Source organism: Anabas testudineus, chromosome 1, assembly GCF_900324465.2.
Source record: "Anabas testudineus chromosome 1, fAnaTes1.2, whole genome shotgun sequence".
NCBI classification, from domain to species: domain Eukaryota; kingdom Metazoa; phylum Chordata; class Actinopteri; order Anabantiformes; family Anabantidae; genus Anabas; species Anabas testudineus.
In genome coordinates, this window is record NC_046610.1 from 25,677,921 (window position 1) to 25,697,434 (window position 19,514).

The 19,514-nt window shown below is 40.6% G+C and overlaps 1 protein-coding gene across 4 annotated transcripts in view; it reads right to left on the minus strand.

Annotated features, from left to right (window-relative positions):
* Window positions 1-19,514, minus strand: part of LOC113161315 (microtubule-associated tumor suppressor 1 homolog) — a 51,813-nt gene that overhangs the window by 15,558 nt on the left and 16,741 nt on the right. For 3 of the 4 annotated variants that reach the window (XM_026358826.1, XM_026358825.1, XM_026358824.1), the window contains exons 3-7: window positions 19,047-19,460; window positions 17,106-17,316; window positions 13,480-13,698; window positions 9,777-10,016; window positions 8,819-8,983 (exon numbers count right to left, since the gene is read on the minus strand). In XM_026358826.1, coding sequence (XP_026214611.1) covers window positions 8,819-8,983; window positions 9,777-10,016; window positions 13,480-13,698; window positions 17,106-17,316; window positions 19,047-19,460 — 1,249 coding nt within the window. The remainder of the gene's footprint in view (window positions 1-8,818; window positions 8,984-9,776; window positions 10,017-13,479; window positions 13,699-17,105; window positions 17,317-19,046; window positions 19,461-19,514) is intronic. The other variant, XM_026358827.1, reaches the window with a different exon arrangement.

The following is a 19,514-nucleotide window of genomic DNA, read 5'->3' on the forward strand; positions in this document are numbered from 1 at the left end:
GTACCTGGAGTCTGCCATGCAGTCATGCAGAGCTGCTGAGCCCACACTGGGAGAGAAATAAGAACATTAGCATGCATCACGTTACAACAGGAACTACAGCAATGCAGATGATCTCTGCTGTGTCATGAGAATCTTCAGTACATCGTAAGATGACTTCCACAACACACAACATAGGGAGTCATTATGAGTTTCTATGAAGCTATAGGCTATGAGAACAAAAGGCTTTGTGTTAGATTGTAGTGGTACTGTCTTTAATTGTGTACTAAATTATTTCACTAACAAAGCTGCCAGAACTTGCTGAACAAGATTTCTTCAGTGAGGGGGGGTCATATAAGCACACAAATGAATAATACACACAGCTTTGTCAAATTGCCAGGTTAAGTGATGAAGATGTGCACAGATTATTAGTAAAAGGCTAAAGTCAACTCTAATTATAATCATTAACAGATCACAGCAAGCTAAAACTTGAGCTTGCTCCAGGCATCACCAAGGCTAAACTAGATGAAGAAGTATTGAGGGTCCATTTTTAAGTCCCCTCATTAACACAGACTCAAAAGAGTCCTCCAACAGAGGCAGAGTACTGTGCTGACCAAATAAAACTCAAGAGACAGATTAGCAATGGCTTACTTAAAACGTGTGCAGACAAAGCAGGAGAGACACACATACCCTGCAGGTGGCTGTATTGATTCTAGTCTCGTCAATCTACTGTATTCACATTGCTCTAAATGATAGACACCTAATTTATTCCTTCTTAATAAAAAGGGAGAATTCAGCAGAGAATTGATTGGCTAAAGTGATTCGATCTTAGATTTGATTTGAACATGTGGTTGCTTTGTTGCCAGTTTTCCCACTAATAAGTTATTATACTATAATCAATCATATTACAGAAAACACCTGGAATACTTGATAATACTACTTGATGATAAACTACTAAACATCCTGTTGTCTCTGCCCTCTAGTGGTTTGGTTTGTACAACAACACACAAGAACGTTCTCAAATCTAAAACATGGTGTACCATGTTGTCCCTAAAGTGATTAATAGTAACTTTTAACCTCCAACATTATAACAAGTATTATCTATAAAAACAATGCTTGAGAACTGGAAATAAACAAGCTATCAGGACCGGAAACTTCTCTATCCATACGTTGGACAGACTGTTACCATGGAAACAGGGGTGCGTAGCATCTCACTGTTCACAAATGTATATCTACTTTCTAGCACCACGCAAACTAGACAATCTGGTCACCTAGCAACAAACGGTGAGTCATTTTGTATCCTGACTACCAATAATATCATCCAGCATAATGACAAGGAAAGGAGGTTCATATTTTTCCACACTGTGACTTGACACATGTGACTCACATGAGTGGAACTGGGCTTCTCAGTTCTACAAATGAATGTTGATTACAAGAGTAGAACCACAGACAGACATGTAAGGCATGTAGCTACTGCAATGGCGAGGCTATTTTGATGCAGCTTTTTTGGTATTATAATTCATTGCATCTATTATCTACAGACAACGCTGTTTTAACACTACTGTAAAAGTTCAACAGGACTCTTTAACTCCTCCTCCATTAATCATAGGGTCAATGTTTCAAACCCCAGCTCCTCCTGTTCACATGCTGGAGAGTCCTTCGGCAAGACGGTGAACAAACTTGCAAAAGGTGAACTGAAAAATGCTACACCTACGTCCATGTGCTCTGAATTCTACCACAGGCATCAATTTCTAAATATTAAATTAAATTGAAAAGATGCTGTTTTCCACAGTTTTTCCCCATTTAAAAAGTTTAATTATTTTATGATGATTTTATCAGATGATAGAATCACATAAACTGTATTTCTAGCAACACTTGATTTTTCTAGCAAGCTTGATTTAAAATGGCTTTGCAGCTGATGGCTCTGTATGATGTTATAAATATGTGACACTGCAGGGCAGAGTATCTAAGCAGGCAATAAGATTTTAAACTACTACAGAGTTACAGGAAAGAACTCAGGATGGTTATATCCGTATAGGCCAAACCACAATTGTGGCAAGAGTCAAAAACCACATTGAGTAAATAATACTCAAAACAGAAATAATCACTATGAAAATGATACTCGGCTCATTATTAAAGAAAGAATTAGAACTGCTGTGACAATAATGCACAGATAACTGTAAACGTTTTGGTTTTGACTGAAATTTAAAGCAGTTTTTGGCACAGATAAAGGCACAGTGTTAAACAACACTTCTTCATTGCTTTTACGTGAAGATATAAAAGCATGACTGTCCATCTCCAGAGAACATCTCTAGCCAAGTATTTGAGAATACCACATCCCAAATGTACTGTATGTCTCTGCTGAGCCTGGGGAGAATGTTCCAGTCCAGCAGATTCAGCCTCTAATGCCCTCATCTGCCACCACATCAGATTAAAGCTTGCACGACTAGCCTGCCTCAGCTGAACCACTGTGGCGCGTGCATGGGTGTCAGAAGTGTATGTGTGTGCACGTGTGGTGACTAAAGCCTGCTCTAACCTACATTTCAGGGCAAAGGCAGGCAGCAGCAGGGAAGTGGGTCTGTGGAGTTCAGACTGAGAAAAACAGACTGCAGCCAAACACGTGCAGCTGAACTCAGATGGTAGGAATACATACAGTACAACCCAGAGGGGAATGATGATGGCAGGAAGGCGAGGCTGGATATTTACTAACCGGGGGAAACATGCTAGTATTAGCTAAATACTAAATATTAAATACTGGCTACAGGACATGAACTGGCTTGTAGATACTATGCTGCTGAATATGACAAAACCTGCAGAGAGGTTAGAATTAATTCATCATCCTTGACAAATTGTCGTAATCAATTTGTCAAGGATGATGAAGGAATTAGAGAGTAATTTAACCAAGGTTCACCAAAGAAATAAATTCAACACAATAAGCCTAATTATACTACATGTGTAAGAAATCATGATACTGGTAACCACACAAGAAAAACCTAAAGACTAAAGTCAAATTGGGAATATATCTGTCTTTAGCTTCTCTGATAGGGGTAAACAAAGCAAAAAGCCTATAAGTCTATATTGTGTATGGTGGACTGGCTTTTATTGTACTAAGGTCTTCATGTAGTTTATATCCTGTATTCTCACGTTCAGTGAATCATATTTTTCACCACATGCACCAAAGCAGCTTTACTTGAATGTGTTCAAATATTCAGCTCCAGTTCACAGCCTTATTTTTCTACTCGGCTCAGACTCCAGAAGGAAAGCGACGGCTAAAGAATGCTAACATGGCGAATGAAAGCCCAGTCTATTCTAACATAATCCCAACATTGTGTCTTGTTGTTTGTGGGCCTTTCTGTCCCACTGATTTTGATTGATGATTTTTCATTTCACGTAGTACTATCCATCACAGCACCCATGTTCAGAGGAACACAGTAGAAAACAGTAATGCAGTTCCTCCACTAGTAAAGAAAGAAAAACGCCATAAACTGTGAACACAGACTCTCTGCTGCGTTTCTCAAATAAAATAAGCCTTCAAGAAATAGAATGGTTGAATAAGTAAAAGCCAGATGTGTCCCTGGCTATTTCTGGTGGAGTATGTGTGAGTCACGTGGTTGATGCCCCTCTAGGCGTGGGTATCATGGCTAAAAAGAGTCCACAGCCATGGCTATTCATCATGCTGCTGAGGCACTCGTGCAGAAAGCCTCTGTACACACACACAGAACGTGTGCACACACTAGCGCTGGGACGACTGATAGCCCCATTGTAACCCCCTACATCCATGACAACAGTGGTAGCTGGCATACACAATACTGAAAGCCCCCACAGTGAAGGAGAGACTGAGGTAACAATGGCTGCCAACAGTATGCGGGAGGAAAAGGGGAGCAGAGGGAGGAGGAGGTGGTCTTTGAGGCTGATCTGGAGTCAGGCTTGCCCTTCCATGAGTAAAGACTAAAAGAAGACAAATAAATAAAATGGTAGTTCTCTTTTTTGTAAGGCCACCTTACTCTTTAAAGTGGAAGAAGAGGAAGACGGAGATAAACAGGGATGGAGTAATATTGGAAAGAGTAATTAGCAACATGCATAAAATAAGTATTTCATTGTGGTAAGGCAAACACTATAGATACACATGGTACTGAAAGGTGCTCTGGGTACACCCATTTGGGATGCTAAATTTGTTTCAAGATCATTTCAACATCAATATTTCTTGGTTTTTTTCTAATCACAAAAGAGATAGATATAGATCTGGTTCAAAACTTAAGGAGGGTGTGGGCTGGATCTGGTTCACATGATTTTTGTTACCAGACTAATAGAGTTGAATGAAACATATGAGTAGTTCTGAATACGATTAGCTCCTTTGCTAGGGTGTGGCAGCATCACACACTCCGCCCAGCCATGTGTATTTATGGTGGATCTCAGAGCTGTTCAATGGAGTTCTTAGCACTCTAAGAGCACATGGCAAAAATGAAGATAGTGGGAAGACAAATGGAGGAATGAATGGTTGGATGGATGGACTAAAAGTGAAGGAAACAGCTACTGAGAATCTTGACACAGTACTGATGTTGGTCTGTTAACGTGATAAGAAACTGTATGGTTGAATGGGGACGGTGGCAGATCCAGACCTGCATGGAAGACCACGGTATTCTTCCTGCATCCTGACAACAGCTGAAGGTTTCGGAAAAGTCCTTTGGCTGTCAGCTTCACATGGAAGTTGGACAGCGACAGTCTAGGAGACCATAACATTGTTTTTGCTTGTCCTTGTTTGTAGTCAAGATTGTGTTTTGGAACCTTCGACCTTTTTTCTGTTTCCTTAGACAATCCACCTCCTCAAAACACTGACCTCAGTGTTTTTTTCTTGTTCTCCATTTCCAGGGTTGCCTGTCTGACCAGTTTACAGTTGTCACCTACTTCCTTGATTTTATAATGTTCCTTACACAAGTTTTGCACATGTGAGAGAATGGACGGCTGCACTTGAGTTGTTTAAAACTCTGGAAAATAAAAATGGTTCCCTTTTCTTCTTTAATTCCAGTAAGAAAATATTCCAACAAGAAAGACTAAGCAATGATGCTGCTAGAATTTGTGCCTCGCACCTTAACGTGAGCCACGTGGAAATAAGAGAAAACAAAAAGACAAAAGCAAGATTTAAAAATTCAAAAAAATCTCTGACTTAAACAAATGAAAACATGAAAAGCAATAAAAAGCAATGACTAAAAAAGGAGAGTTCCGTTAAGACACTAGCTGCCCTTCATTGATTCAAAGCCAGAGTGGCCGCTGCAAAACAAGAAAATAAAAGGAGAAGCATAGTAGTCATGTCCAGCCAATAAATGAAGCAATGAAAATGGCGCCAAAAATAGCTGTGTGCTCCACCGACATCCAGTTGATAGAAAATAATCCACTTATAAAAGATGAAGAGACAGAACGAGGAGGAAAATAACCGAGGTTGCACTGTGTGAGTGTGTGTGTCTGTGTGTAAGGGAGGAGGAGAGCAAATCCTGTTGATGGTTAGTAGTCCATCGTTGCTGTCAGACGGCAAAACACAGTGCGATCCGTCCCACTGACCCGATGCGTGGATGTATAAGTATAGTCACAGAAATTCAACTCTAAATAACACAGACAAGCACACACTCAGTGTGGTTGGACAAAGACAGACATCTATAGACTCCTATTTTAATGCTGTTTCTAAAAGCTGCAGAGCTGGAACACTCATACAAACACACATACACACACACAGAGGAGGGCGGGATGCTGCAGGGTAGAAGGGGGAGGGGGAGTGGGTGGGATTTGAATAATCTCTCTCTGCTTCTCACTCGCCCGCCAGCTCGATTGCCCGCTCTCCCTCTCTTTTCGGTCCTTGCTCACTCCATCCTGCTCTCCATTTCGATCAAAGAGCATCTGATATGACTCATGTCAAGGTCAGACGTGATGAAAAGCACCACAGTAAAGAAGAAACACAGCAGAGAATGGAGTCGGGGGGATGGTTGGGGGGGGGGGGGGGGTAGTAAGGCTCTACCATTGTCTTCCTCTTACAGCCTGCTCAGTGGCAGGTGCCATATTAACAGATGCCTTGTGAAAAAAAATACGCTTTGTTTTACACAAAGACATTCGCACGAGGGCACGCTAAATGTTCTGGTAAATTCTAGAATTTAACAGGGCCACAAGTAGCAGTGTAAATGTAGACACAGAATCTGGTAATTTTGTAGATGTAAAAGTAAATAAATACATTTGAGTGAAGAGTTGTATTCCTCCTTTTGAGGAGAAAGTGGTGATGATGATTTTCTATAACATGAATTATTGGGCTCAATATAGATCTCAAACTTAGATTTAAAACTTGCCTTAGATTTAAAACTTGCAAGGTTCTTTTCAGAAACTAGGCAAGAAAGAGAAAGTGGCTGCCCCAAATGGTAGCAGAGTGCAACTTCTTTAAAAAGAAAATGTTATGTCTAATGTGAGGAGCTGAAAAACAAAAACAGATGGTTAGACTAGATAAAGATGCAAATAGTACAACAGCCTCTGTACGGAACATAAGCTGGAACACAGCTTCTAACAGTGGTTGGAAAGAACACGAACATCCTCACCACAAACAACAAGGAGCAAGCACACAAGTCACTTTTTACTTATGCAGCACTGCACTGAAAAACAAAGTGTGTGGTTCTGTTTCAGTGATCAGAGAGATTCAAAAAACAACTACAACACACACATCCAACAAGAAAATCACTGGACAAAAAAAACTTCCACAGAAGTCTATAATTACGCTTACAGAAAACTATGAATGTTGTTTGATGAATGTTGGCAGCTGATGCTTTGGTCAAGTGAAAACAAAATAAACGGGTGTGGATTACTTCATCGTCATCTAGCGTGTTTGGTGTGTAGCTGAATAAATTGTATAGCTGAGATGACATTAACAGATGGCACTATAAATGCAAGTTTAAAATACCAAATTCCGAATAAAAAGAGGACTCAGACTAAAGCAAAACAACCATGACCCAGACATATACTGTATGTCTGGTGACTTTAGAGCATTTTAAAGCAGAATGTGGAGAAATGTGCTGCTTAAGAGGAATCAGCTGTGGGGACTAAGCAGAACATCTTTCTACAGATTTGTCTAAGACATCACCAAGAGATTAAGCAACTAAATAGATTTACTGAAGTAAGTGCGTTTGACTACATTACATTTACCACATCTTTACTTACTAGCAAATTCTTAATACAAAATACAATTAATAATGCACTCTAGAGCACCAACATAAAATGAATTCACATTAACTAGTAAGGATAGGTACTTGTATGTACTTACAGTGAATAATCTTCCAGGTTAGTGAAAGACCAGTGTATGGATAACATAATCACAACCCTGTTTACTGTATGTGCGTGTGTCAGACTCAAAGTCCATGTTCAATAAAGACAAAGCCACAGACAGCTTTAAAAGCCCACAATGCTAACGACTGTCGCCTGAGGGCTGCTGCAGTGTGTGAGAATGAGAGAGAGAGAGGTGTATGAATCAAATCTGCATTTGTGCGCGTATATGTGTGGTTAAGCCATCAAGAGGGTGACAGCATGTCTGCGACTAGTGGCTCCCCACAGGCCCCATAGTGACTTCCAGAACCAGCCGCAGAGGGAAGGCAGCCAGGCGCCCAGGCCCCAACCAGAGCCACCACATAGGAGGAGGATGTTGAAACCACTGGCCCTGGATTCACAGGGCCCGCGTGGAGGAAACCAGCAGCACTTTAGAGAGGACATGCTCAATGATCAGCATATCTCATGCTCCAACATTACAACACCATCTGTGCCAGCACATACACTGGGTCTGCTACTTGCATTACTTGCTGAAATAGTCCTAATGGTTTTTAAGGCTGCTTTAAAGTGAGTTTTTGGTTCCGACACATTGACACAAGTGCAGGTTACTCCTTGTCGAGTACCTGTTTGGGTGATTTAACCAGTGGTTTAACACATTAAACAGCACTAAAAGATATGAAGTACTGCTGAGCTGCAAGTGTGGCTGCACTGTAAATACAAAAAAACATAATCTGTGTGTGTGTGTGTGTGTCTGTGTGCACACGTGCAAGTGTGTGTGTCATGAGCAGTACAATAATTACAGAGAAACTGCAGCGGGATCATAATTATGTTTGCTTTAGCTTACAGGGTCCAGAGCTGGAGTCTGTCAGTCCAAAAGTCTGTGTGTGCAATGGAACAGTTACCATTGAGCAGTGTGGTTCAGGCTTTAACATCTTTTAGCACTAAAGAGAGTTGTGTTCAGCATTCATACTAAATATAAACAGAAGGCAGAGGGAGGTGTGCACAAAACAAAACAAAACAAAACACAACCTTCAGACAAAAGAATGAGACATTAAAATAAAGATCCAACCCAGTTCCAGTTCTTAGAATAAAACATTGTTCACAGTATTTGCAAGACACATCAAGATGTTTCTAACTTAAACTCAAACTGAATGCTGCTGCTGGTGTCAGACAGAGTTACTCAACAGCAACATTTTAAGAGTTTACAGCTAATCATTTAAGTTTGGAAGCGAGCCGAGTGTTGTTTTGCCAAAATGCTTTAAGAACATCAGATAAAAAAGCAGAAGCGCTTTAGGTATTTTAATTTCAGCATCGCCAATTTGAACCTGCACTCGTCAATACACAAGCACATGCACGCACGCACAAATCAAATGCAGTTGGTGTGATAATTCTGAATGTTTGTCAGTTGCCAACTTGGAGTTCATGTGGTTTTGAGACGCTAACACACCCGCATACCTTATACACACACAAACACCTCTCGTTGCCAACATGCAATGCGAATACACAGTGAGGTAAAACGAGACTAAAAGGCACTCCACTGACAAACATTTACCTGTGCTGTTCAGTCGACTGAGTCTTGCTGAGCCACTTCTTTGCAAGGGATACTGAGACGCCTGCTTCACCAGACCTTGACTGGCAGCTGGAGCCGTCTTTGCTGCTGTTTGACTGGCAACTGCCATCTTTGAGTTGTTGTGGTTGGTGGCTGGGGCCCTCAGACCTGTGGACAGGACACCACATAAATAAAAGCCCATTGCAGACTTTCTCCAGAGTGCTTTATTTTCACTTGGGTCCTGGATGTCGATGCACAAATTATGTTCAATTCAATATTAGAAGTCATCTCAATGCACTTTACATTGTAAGGTTTAAGACCAGAAAGTATAATTGTATAAAGAAAAAACCCAACAATCCCATTTGAGCAAGGATTAGGCAACAGTGGAGAGGAAAAACTCCCTTTGGACTTTGGTACAGTATAGAAACACTTACACTAAACCCTAATTATTAATTAAGCTTTAACTTAATTAATTAGTGCTAATAAATTAAGCAGCTCTCTCATAATGATCATGACAAACTACCGTTGATTTTGAGTATGTGGGCCGTTTCTCACATCTGCAGTTTGGCTACTTTCCTGAACCTGCAATTAATTTGCTCACACTGATGATTTACTTTCCACATAAGTAACCAACATTATACAGCATTTTAAGCATACATTAGGCTACAATATGACCCACTCCAGTATAAATCAATGCTCCTGCAGGTCTGTCCTCAACTCTAGTCAGTGAGTCTGTAGTTTTAGAAGAAGTAAAGCTAGAATAAAAAACAATTACTCTATTCCAAGTTCAATTGGCTAATCCAGATGTTGGACAAAGTTAAATTAGAGTATAGGGCTCAGAGCTCAGGTACAACAGAAGTCTCACAAAGGGCACCAAAATTCTTAGAGACAGCCCTAATTAAAAACTGTAAGTTAATGGGTAAATGTTTTGGTGTGAAGCATCCTAGTCACACAAATTCACCTGTAGCAGTGGTCCTGGCCTGCAGAGAAAGAGCTCTGCTTCTCATGGCAGGAGGCTTTGAAGGAGCAGCGATATTGCTGTTGACACTCGTAACTGCCTCACTGGGAGTGCTGTTACTTGTGGTAGTTGCTGTGCTGGAGCTGGGTGGCCTTGTTGCACCCTGGCTGCCAGCAGTGAGTGTGCATCTGCTGGGTCGCTCATCAGGCTTGGTCCCTGTTGGTGCCGAAACTCCTGCAGATGCTGACGGAAAAAAGTACAGGGAATATTAAAATGCTTAAAAAGCTTTTAAATGTAGCCCAAACCCTCAAAGCTTCATTATAGAATGTCAAAATGTGAATTATATGAGTAATAAAATAACATCCAACAGGTAACAATGTAGCTAAAGATAATAAAGAGACATCAGAGAGAAAGCACGTGAGAATGAGCCTGTAATCACAGACAAATCCTTTCATCATCACTCAACCCAACCTGCTTCCTAACTTCTTTTAAACAGGTAACTGAAAAGTAATCTGTGGTGGTATTTGGAAGGAACCTTATGAACACATAAAAACTCCCTCACAAAAACCAAGTGTTACAGTGTTGTTGTAACGCTGCCCTTTATACAGTTCATAATGGCTGGAACAATACATGTTTTCCCATTTGTCCTCTGTACACCATCACACTGAATTTGAAATAAAACAACCAAGATGTGAATGAAGTCACGACTTTCAGCTTTAATTCAAAGGCACGTGTGACATTTACCATTACAACCATTTTCATATATTCCCTCGTCTATCGGGGTTCATAGTTCAAGTGTATCGTTTGCTATGGAGATATGAATACACTCTTGTTTGGCATGGTTTGAATAAGGTCACATGTCCACCACAACACTGACCAACTTTATTTGTAAACAGCTAATTTAAGAATGATTTACCTGTACTTTCTGTACAGGTGTGATCACATCGGCAAAATACAAGGGAAAAGTTGATCAAATATTAACACTGTTTTGGATAACTCCAACATTAGCTGGTAAATGTTGTAGGTAACAGGTGAGAGGATCATGACTGGGAATAAACAAGAACACCAAAGATTTAGATTGGTCATGGCTCATCACTTTGTGCCAAATGTAATGACAGAATCACCAGTCAATCTAACATTTCTCAACACAGGATTGCAAAGCATTTAGGTCTTTCACCATCTACAGTACAAAATATTGTGAAAAGCTTTAGAGAAATACTGTATATGTATATGTGCTTACAGACCAAGGGTCTGAAATAACTATTCTATGTGAGACCTATGAGGCCTCAGTTAGGATTGCATGAGAAAATATCATGCTACGACACTGTTCAATGTTGCATCATCATGAATAACCTCAGTTCCCAAATGATGAAAAAGTATCATCAATAGCTAAGGTGATATAATACAGGGGCAAACACTGTCCTAACTAACTTACTCTTTCAGTATCACAGCCTTAATATGTTCTTACTGCAAAATACAAGGACATTTCCAACATTCAGATCTTTATGTGTGTTGGTGGGAGATGACAAAATGTCACGCAGATACATTAACTGTTGTACCTGATCTAATTTCATTATGACACACTGACACAGATACTGAAGATGTCAATCCAACACGTGGTTTCACATGGAAACTGAACTTAATATTGAGCTGTGTTTTGTTTGTGTTGTGTGTGAGTTCTGATGTTTTAGCAGAGGCAGTGTCTCATCAGCTGCTGGGAAAACCTAATTTACACTCTGTAAATATGTTCTTTGTAAAAAAAACAAACAAACAAATTTGAGAGTTTTGCTGTCATACCTGCTGCACACAGTGGGAGATTAAGTCAGACATTTTCTAACATAAGGAGAAACTCTTGATTTCCATGAGAGGTGGAGGTGCCTGTGTGGAGCATGTGGGAGGCATGACGTGTCACAGTGGAGCTCACATTCCAACATTACCCAGGTTTTGTACTAGAGGGCCAATGGGATCAAATCAGGGTAAAATTCAGTTCATCTGACTCGGACAGTTCTCATGTGCAGCTCTCTAGAGTACTATCTGGATATGTTCAGGGCTCCAGTGCATGTCTGAAAGCAGCTTTAGTAAACATATGTTACTAGTAAAAGTGTGTCTTCCAGCAAAACAGGTGATAACAATTAATAACATTGAGGAATTTAAGAAGGAGGCTTTAAAAGGTCTTCACGTCCACTTAAGTCTATAAACAACTGTTAGAGTTAGTTGACTAAGGATGGACCAGATACGAATGTGGCCTAGAAGACTTAAATACTGTTGTATTCCAAATCATTACACTCGAAGTTTTATCCTTGAATTTGTAAAATGGCAAAACAGATCTGTGTGGAGGTGTGTTGCTTCTCAATGATACAACTAAATACAGACACTTAACATTACCATGGGAACTAGACATCTCAAATGCAATCCGGTTACCATAACAACTTAGTCGTCTTCATAACTGGCATCTACAGTACTGTACAGTACATTGTTGTGTGAGTGAACAGGAGAATAAAGTATAGTACTTTGAATATTCAAAATTTTGAAACAGAAAAACTAAAGAAAGAAATGTCCGTACTTTAGCACATCACACATTTTGAAATGTAAGAGTTCTGTAGAGTGTAGAGCAGTTCACTAACATCGTTCAAATGCATTTGGTAGGGAACGTTGCTTTAGATGGTGATGACTACTAGACACTATGTTTAATGCTATGACTTTAATTGAAGGGCACAGCTTTATGTGGGTTTACATGTATATATATATTATTGTATACATGTACAGTATGCATTTGTTATGTTTCAGCTGGCTGCAGGACACATTCCCCATTGAAGATAAAGTTAAGCTCAATGTCCCAGTTCCGTCTAGCTACATGTTGAGGTGTCCTTGGACAAGACACTGACGTCATCTACTGCAGCCGTCCACACAACAATTTCCTCAAGGGGATTAATAGAAGTATATCATTGTCATCATTATTATTATTCATTAATGGCAATGCCAAGTAGTCAGTTTAGAGAAAGAATAGTGCTCCTATAGTATACAGAAGCGTTGTGTGAAAAGTTCAGGAACAGTTGTGAAAGCAGTCAGAGTCCTGTCCACAATCACTGTAGTAACGTTCTTCAGGTTCTGTTTATAGCTGCCTGTGCAAGAAACAAAAAACGGGTGAGGCTTTGTGGACAAACTACAGCTGATGGGAAACCTGCCACTGCTGGACACATTACCAAACATTGGCTTTCATCTAAAAAAATAGACAAGAAAATAAAAAGAGCAGAGAAATGTAAGGTACATCCCACAGACAGTTTAAAGAGTTGCAGTAGGGTGGACTTTTTCCTTTTAATGACATCTGCGTTTTAACCCCTGGCCAGATGTGTTCCTTGACCTCCACAGAGAAAGAATTTCTGTGTCACACTTTCTCTCTGTGTCATGTTGACTCCCCAGGATGAGTGGGGGATGACAGTGTTTACCAAAGTGAAAGAGGAACTGACCATATACTTCAGACTGCTTGTGTCGCCACACTCTAAGCAGCTGTTAGCGCTGGAGATAAACTCACACTGGAAACACCAGTGGAAACGGAGGGAAGTTAAATCAGCAGTAAGAGGGAAACCACACCAAAGTAAACCAGTTCTGATGATACAGCGTGTGTAAGAGGAAGTGAGCTTGACTAATTTACACACACACACACACACACACACACACACACACACACACACACACACCACTTTACCTTTGCTTGTGGCTCCATTATTCTCGTTGCTCCCCAGTGTTAAGGAACTGAGGCTTGTGGGTAATCCTTTTACAGGGAGTTTTGACGCAGCTGTTGCAGCAGGTCGCCCGGTTGACCCCAATGCTGGATTTTGATTGGCTGTTGGTTTGGTGATGGCGGTTGTGGCCTGGTCAGTCTGTGCAGATGTTCGATCTGCGGTAGTGCGAGATTTGGGGATACCTGGGTGAGAGAGAAAACACAAAAGGCCGCAAATTAGCTTTATACAACATTACAGTCATAATACTGAAAGTCTAGTGTGTTTCAGAAGCAAGATACAAGACTGTGGGCATTTGTGTTGCGGTTTCACCCTAAATAGCATATGTGAATGTGACAGTTTAATTTTTACATTTTTAACAGTGGATACCAGTCTCTCGCATGACAGCACTTGCAAACCGAAACTGCAGAAGAAAAAGCCCATTTGATGACATTTGACAGAGATTGTAACAGTGATTTGTAACCACCATAACAAAAACGTCCCACTATTAGAGACACAATCAAGCTGTCCTGCAACAGACGGTCCTAAAGAACCCTGATCTCAACATGATGCAATCAGAGACAATAGAAACTAAAAGGCACCAAAATGCACCTTGTGTGATCAGATAACAAGCGAATGACTATCCTCATACATGTGTGCCCAAGGTATCCACACCACGTGTTTCGTTACTGCTTTAACTAACATACAACATAAAGTGGAGATGTGCGCGGGCCAGCTGCCCCAGCATGTCATCGGACCAGTGGTGGGGGGGCTTGCACAAAATAATAATAATAATAACAATTCTACTTTATTGATCCCCTGGGGAAATTGTTGCTTGGACAGCTGCAGTAGATGACAGTGCTAGTGTGGGGTGACTGTCTTGTTGTAGAGATGGATCAGGTGAGTCTTAGTATGATGCTATAGATTAGTCTGCTGGGGGACCTCTCCTAGGCCCCTTTTCTCTTCTTTTGTATATCCTTTCAAATGCCACCATTGCATGTTCTTAACTTTGTGTCTTCTCTCTCCTGTAGTTGTGTTTCCTCCTCTCTGTCTCCCTCTCTCTGTACTTTTCTGCAGGTATCCTTGGTCTCTGAGTCCTATATTTCCAGTGTTTTTGCTGCTTGTTGTTGTTTTTGTTGCCTGCTGTTCTTTTCTCTCTCCTTTTTCCACTCACCCCAAACAATCGAGGCAGATGGCCACCCACCCTGAGTCTGGTTTTGCTGGTGGTTTCTTCCTCTAAAGGGAGTTTTTCCTCTCCACTTGTTGGGTTTTCTATATAATTTCTTGTATAATTATACTCTGTAAAGCCTCAAACCTTGAGATAACTTCTGTTGTGATTTGGCGCTATACAAATAAAACTGAATTAAATTGAATTGAATGGTAGTGAACACAACAAACTTGTCTTTCTCAGTCCTAGATCATTCTCTTCAGCCATCAGCCTTTGCCATCTAAGTGCTTTTGTGCTAAAGCAAGTTCTGATTCTTAACTGACCCACTAATAAAATGAGGACTCATCAGCTTGCCTTTATTTCTGAGAATGGATTTTTATTTTCTATTCAAAGAAGCCGAACATGTCAGCGTACAGTTAAAAAAACCTGAATACATGAATATGTTGGATAATAATGTGTAATGGAAAATCAAAGATTAAAGGAAAAGTTTGTAATGCAATAATCAAGTCAGGACCAAATTCAAAATGGCCCAATGTAGGCGCACACTCAATGGAAAGCATTGATAGAAATCTCAGTGAGAGGTCGAGACATTCATTTTTTCATGTGCATCAGCAAAGAGGACAAGCAAGTTTTTGTCAAGAATGTGACCATTCCCAAGAAGAATAACAGAGTTACAAGCATGCATGCACGCCATGGATATGAGACGAAGGTTTAGAATTTCAGCTTTTAATTGATAGCGTGTACACCTTGACACACAACAGAACATAACACATTTTGTATCAGATGACCCCATTTTTAAGGCAGCAAAGGTACAGTAGTAGAATATGTGACTAAGAGGTGTTTATTCACTAGGTGGATTCTGTGACTTTGTTGAAAATGATATGAGAGTGTTCAAATAAAATAAAAAAAAACTTTAAGAGTATTTATATAGTGCCAAGTGGCAACAAAATATAATGTTTAAGACATTACATAATTGTATATGAAAATATATAAATAAAAAAAACAACTATCCCACTTGAGCAAGCACTAGGTGACAGGTGATTAAGTGATGGGAGAGCTGTGAAGAAAACCCTAAAAGAGCAGTCAGTGACCTCATGAGAATACTCTGTGTTCTTCTCCTAATAATCAGAGCTCAACCCAACATGCAATTTACCTGCTGAAAAGGAAACGGAAGAATGAGTCACCAGCTTCATGGCACCAAATATTAAGCTTTATGTAGTTTTATAACTGTTTATAACTTTTTTAAATTATCTATGTTAACTAACATATTGAGGTTTAAATTTCATAAAATAAAATGTGAAATTTGAAATGTTCATCTCATAGCCATCTTTTAATCATAAACCCATATGTCTTCAGTTTACAACAGAGACAAATTAATTGATCTTGTTGTGTAGAGGCAACTATCTAACTACTATGTTGCTCAGAAAAGGTCACAATTGCCTGTATAAACTCACCTCAAGCAGTCATAACATGATTGATACAACCTGATCATTAACATGTGGTGAGTTAAGCTTCTGGGTTGTTATGTGTGATAGTCAGTATACAAGCATAAAGTTTTTGTCATGCATTAATTTGCATCTTTCCAGTATAATAACTTTTCCTCTCCTCACACAACCGACATGATGCAAGAAGTCTTCTCTCATTTAACCAGTCAAAAAATTCACTTTGTATGACACACAGAGACGAACAAACATGCAGACCAGAAACAACTGACATTCCCTTGAGAGAAGAAAGGGAGGAGAAAAACAAAGCATGGAGGAACAGAGAAAAAGAAGGAAATATATCATTAAAGAGAAAAATGAAACCCATGTGTTCTTTAACTTCCTGCAGACAAACAGGGACAAATTAAATTTAATTAGTTTGCACAAACAGTGCAAGTTCCCATACAGTTTGCATATCCAGCTATACTTCATGAGTCTGAATGCAGTCACAGGTTAATGACAAGTACACAAAAAGTTCTGCTCTGATGCAACACTACAGTGGACACGCGCTAACACGAATAGAACCTACTTCACCGGCTGGACACACACAGACAGACAATAAGAGTAGCCTGCATGTCTCTGTGAGCAACTTGTTTAATGTATAAGACAAAGTATGGGCAGTGTGTGACAGGGCTCGCAAAACACAGTATGTGCTTGTAAGTGGTGTAGTGGTATGTGGAAGGCATTTTAACTCGCAGCTCTGTAGTGTCAGCCTGCTCATTTCCTGAGTCTGCTGCAGAGACGAAGATTTTTTTTTTTTTTTTTTACACAAACACACACACTCGCACACACGTCTGCATGCCTACCAAAGAAAGAAGTGGAGAAGTGCTCTGTCTTGCAGTGCTGACACACAGTCCATGCATGCTGTTGTGTGTTTATATTTCAGCCTACATTAAGTTAATGTGCCTGTACTGAATTAGTTCATGTTCCTCCATACATACATACAGAAACCATGTTAACTCACCCTGGGTTTGATTTTGAGCTGTTCTCACTCTTATTGGAGAGCCAACACCAGCATTCTGTCCACTTTCTCCCAACACGGAACCATCCATCTGGGCCTGCCTGGGCCCCGGGCTCCCCAGTGTTGAACATTCAGCTGAAGACACTGGTCCAACCTTGTGCTCTCTGGTACCTTTCCCATGCTGCCTGGCATTGGGCCCCAGCTTAGACACTTTCTGTAAGAAGAACTGACGTTTAGTCACGGCATCCCAGCCCAGGGGTCCCAGCTCAGAGCTGCGCACTGAGACCATGGTGTTAGCCATTCCCCACTCAGAGCCAGAAATGTGGACTGGGGGTAGAGAAGGAGCAGAAGGGAGGAGAGTGCACGTTAAGACAGAGGGGGAGGAGGAAACGAGAGAGAGAGAGAAGGAAGGAGAGGGAGGAGGGAAAATTGGGAGTGTGCTGAAACCACAAGTTAAAAAAAGTTGCTATTGTGGTGTACATTCCCCTTGAGAATCCAGGGTCTGACTAGGCCAATTTTTTTCTGTCCTCCACCCCTCCATGTTTTTCCCCCCTTTGATTCTGAAATGCCAGAACTCAAGTGAGTTTGTGAATAATGCTCTGGTATGTGTTTCATTACTTACAAAAGGAAATACTAAACTTATAGAACCTGTTCTTAGACATCATTGCTCAGATATTTCCCCTAACAACGCAGTCCGAGGGGAAATGAGGAAAAAGTTGGTGTGTTCAACAATCCATTTTTGTTTTGTGAAGTGAGGCAAAGACATATGAAGAGATACATTCCCTGATGTGCTTTCATCCAAAAAGCTTTCCACCTCCTCACTAAAAATCAGAGCAACAGACACAGAGTATATTCGGAGAAGCCTCCCCGACTTTTCAGCTGAGCCAAAAAAGCTGAGCCTGTGGATTACTCTAGCATACCAATACACACCAAATCATGTGTTGACATGCTAGCTGGCAGCTCATTTGAGCACAACTCTAATTTGAACGTTATTCCACACATGCAACACTATTTAGGAGTTAAAGTAGGTCTTCAAAAGATCCAATTTACAGAGCTACAGGTAATGGGAATATTAGATGGTGTGCTTAACCAATAAGTACAGGACAAACTATGTGTGGATTGCAACTACAATAAAAATATGACCTTGTCTGACCTTAGTCACAACTTTTAAGTATAAAGGCTGAGGCACAAAAACTCGAAAAGTAGATTTGCTGCAAACAACTTGTGCAAACCCTGAGGCTGCCTATGAGAGAATACGCTGGGGCAGGTTTTAAACATGTCACTGGTTTACTAGATCAAAAACACATACCAGAGACAGAGCACATGTACCGTACTGCAATGTACCACTCCCTCATGTAAAACACAGGGTACAATTTAAGCACTTGGGATTTTTTTTTTTATTCCAGTGTATGCAAAACATGCTGAACAACAACACATCCGAGAACATCAAATACATAGTCAGACTGTTAATTTTAAACAAATGAATGAACATGAATTATACTGACATGCTAAAATTGTCATTCAGTGGCACCATTGCGAAAGGAGGGGTGGCACACGTAAGTGTAAAAGTAACTGATCTCTCATCTCAAAATCTTAACTTTTATACTACAAACTTTTCTTCACATACTGTAAAGCATACCATGTCCATCTGCGCTGCAAAATCCAATTGCAGAAGTTACCTATGCACTCAGCATAGCCCTGGGCAACTGCAGTGTGATGTCACAGCAGGTACTGTTTAAAGACCCCCTCCTCTGATGAGGGAAGTTTAAAACTTTACACAACTTTGAAAAAAAGCCAAGAAAGAATTTACACTAAGCAAAAGAAGGCCTCTTGTCAGTCTCATCCACCCAAGAGCTCCTTTTATGTTTTGATATTAACCATCAGTGTCAACTGAAGATCAGAGATGCTTAGTTTAAATCATCTGGAGCATCTCACAGTACTCACCCTGCGTTGATCTTTTGGTTTTTCCACGACCACATGTGTTGTTAAAGCCTCTCGAGTAGCCTCCTTTGCAGAGTTGTCACTTGGATGTGCTGTCTTTACACTCTCAGTTTCTCCACATTTATCGGGCACTTCCCGGACAGGCTTTCTGGGAGCGTCCAAGGATCTTTCCTCAACCATCTCAGACCCCAGAGAGCTGGTTGATGTAGACAGTGTTCGACTAATGACCGGCTGAGCAGAGCCACTGCCCACTGTCTGGCAGTGGGTTTTCAGATTACTGCTCTTTCCTCTGACGGGTTTCAGCACCACAGCCAACTTAACTGGACCGGCAGATGACCTTTGTCTTTTCCCTCCATCCCCAGTCTGCGTGTCCTTCCTAGGGAAAGCTTTCTTTACCGGACTGGATTTGTTCTGCTGCTTAGAAGACAAATATCAAATGTTAGACAAAAATCCGTTTTACAATGTAACCTT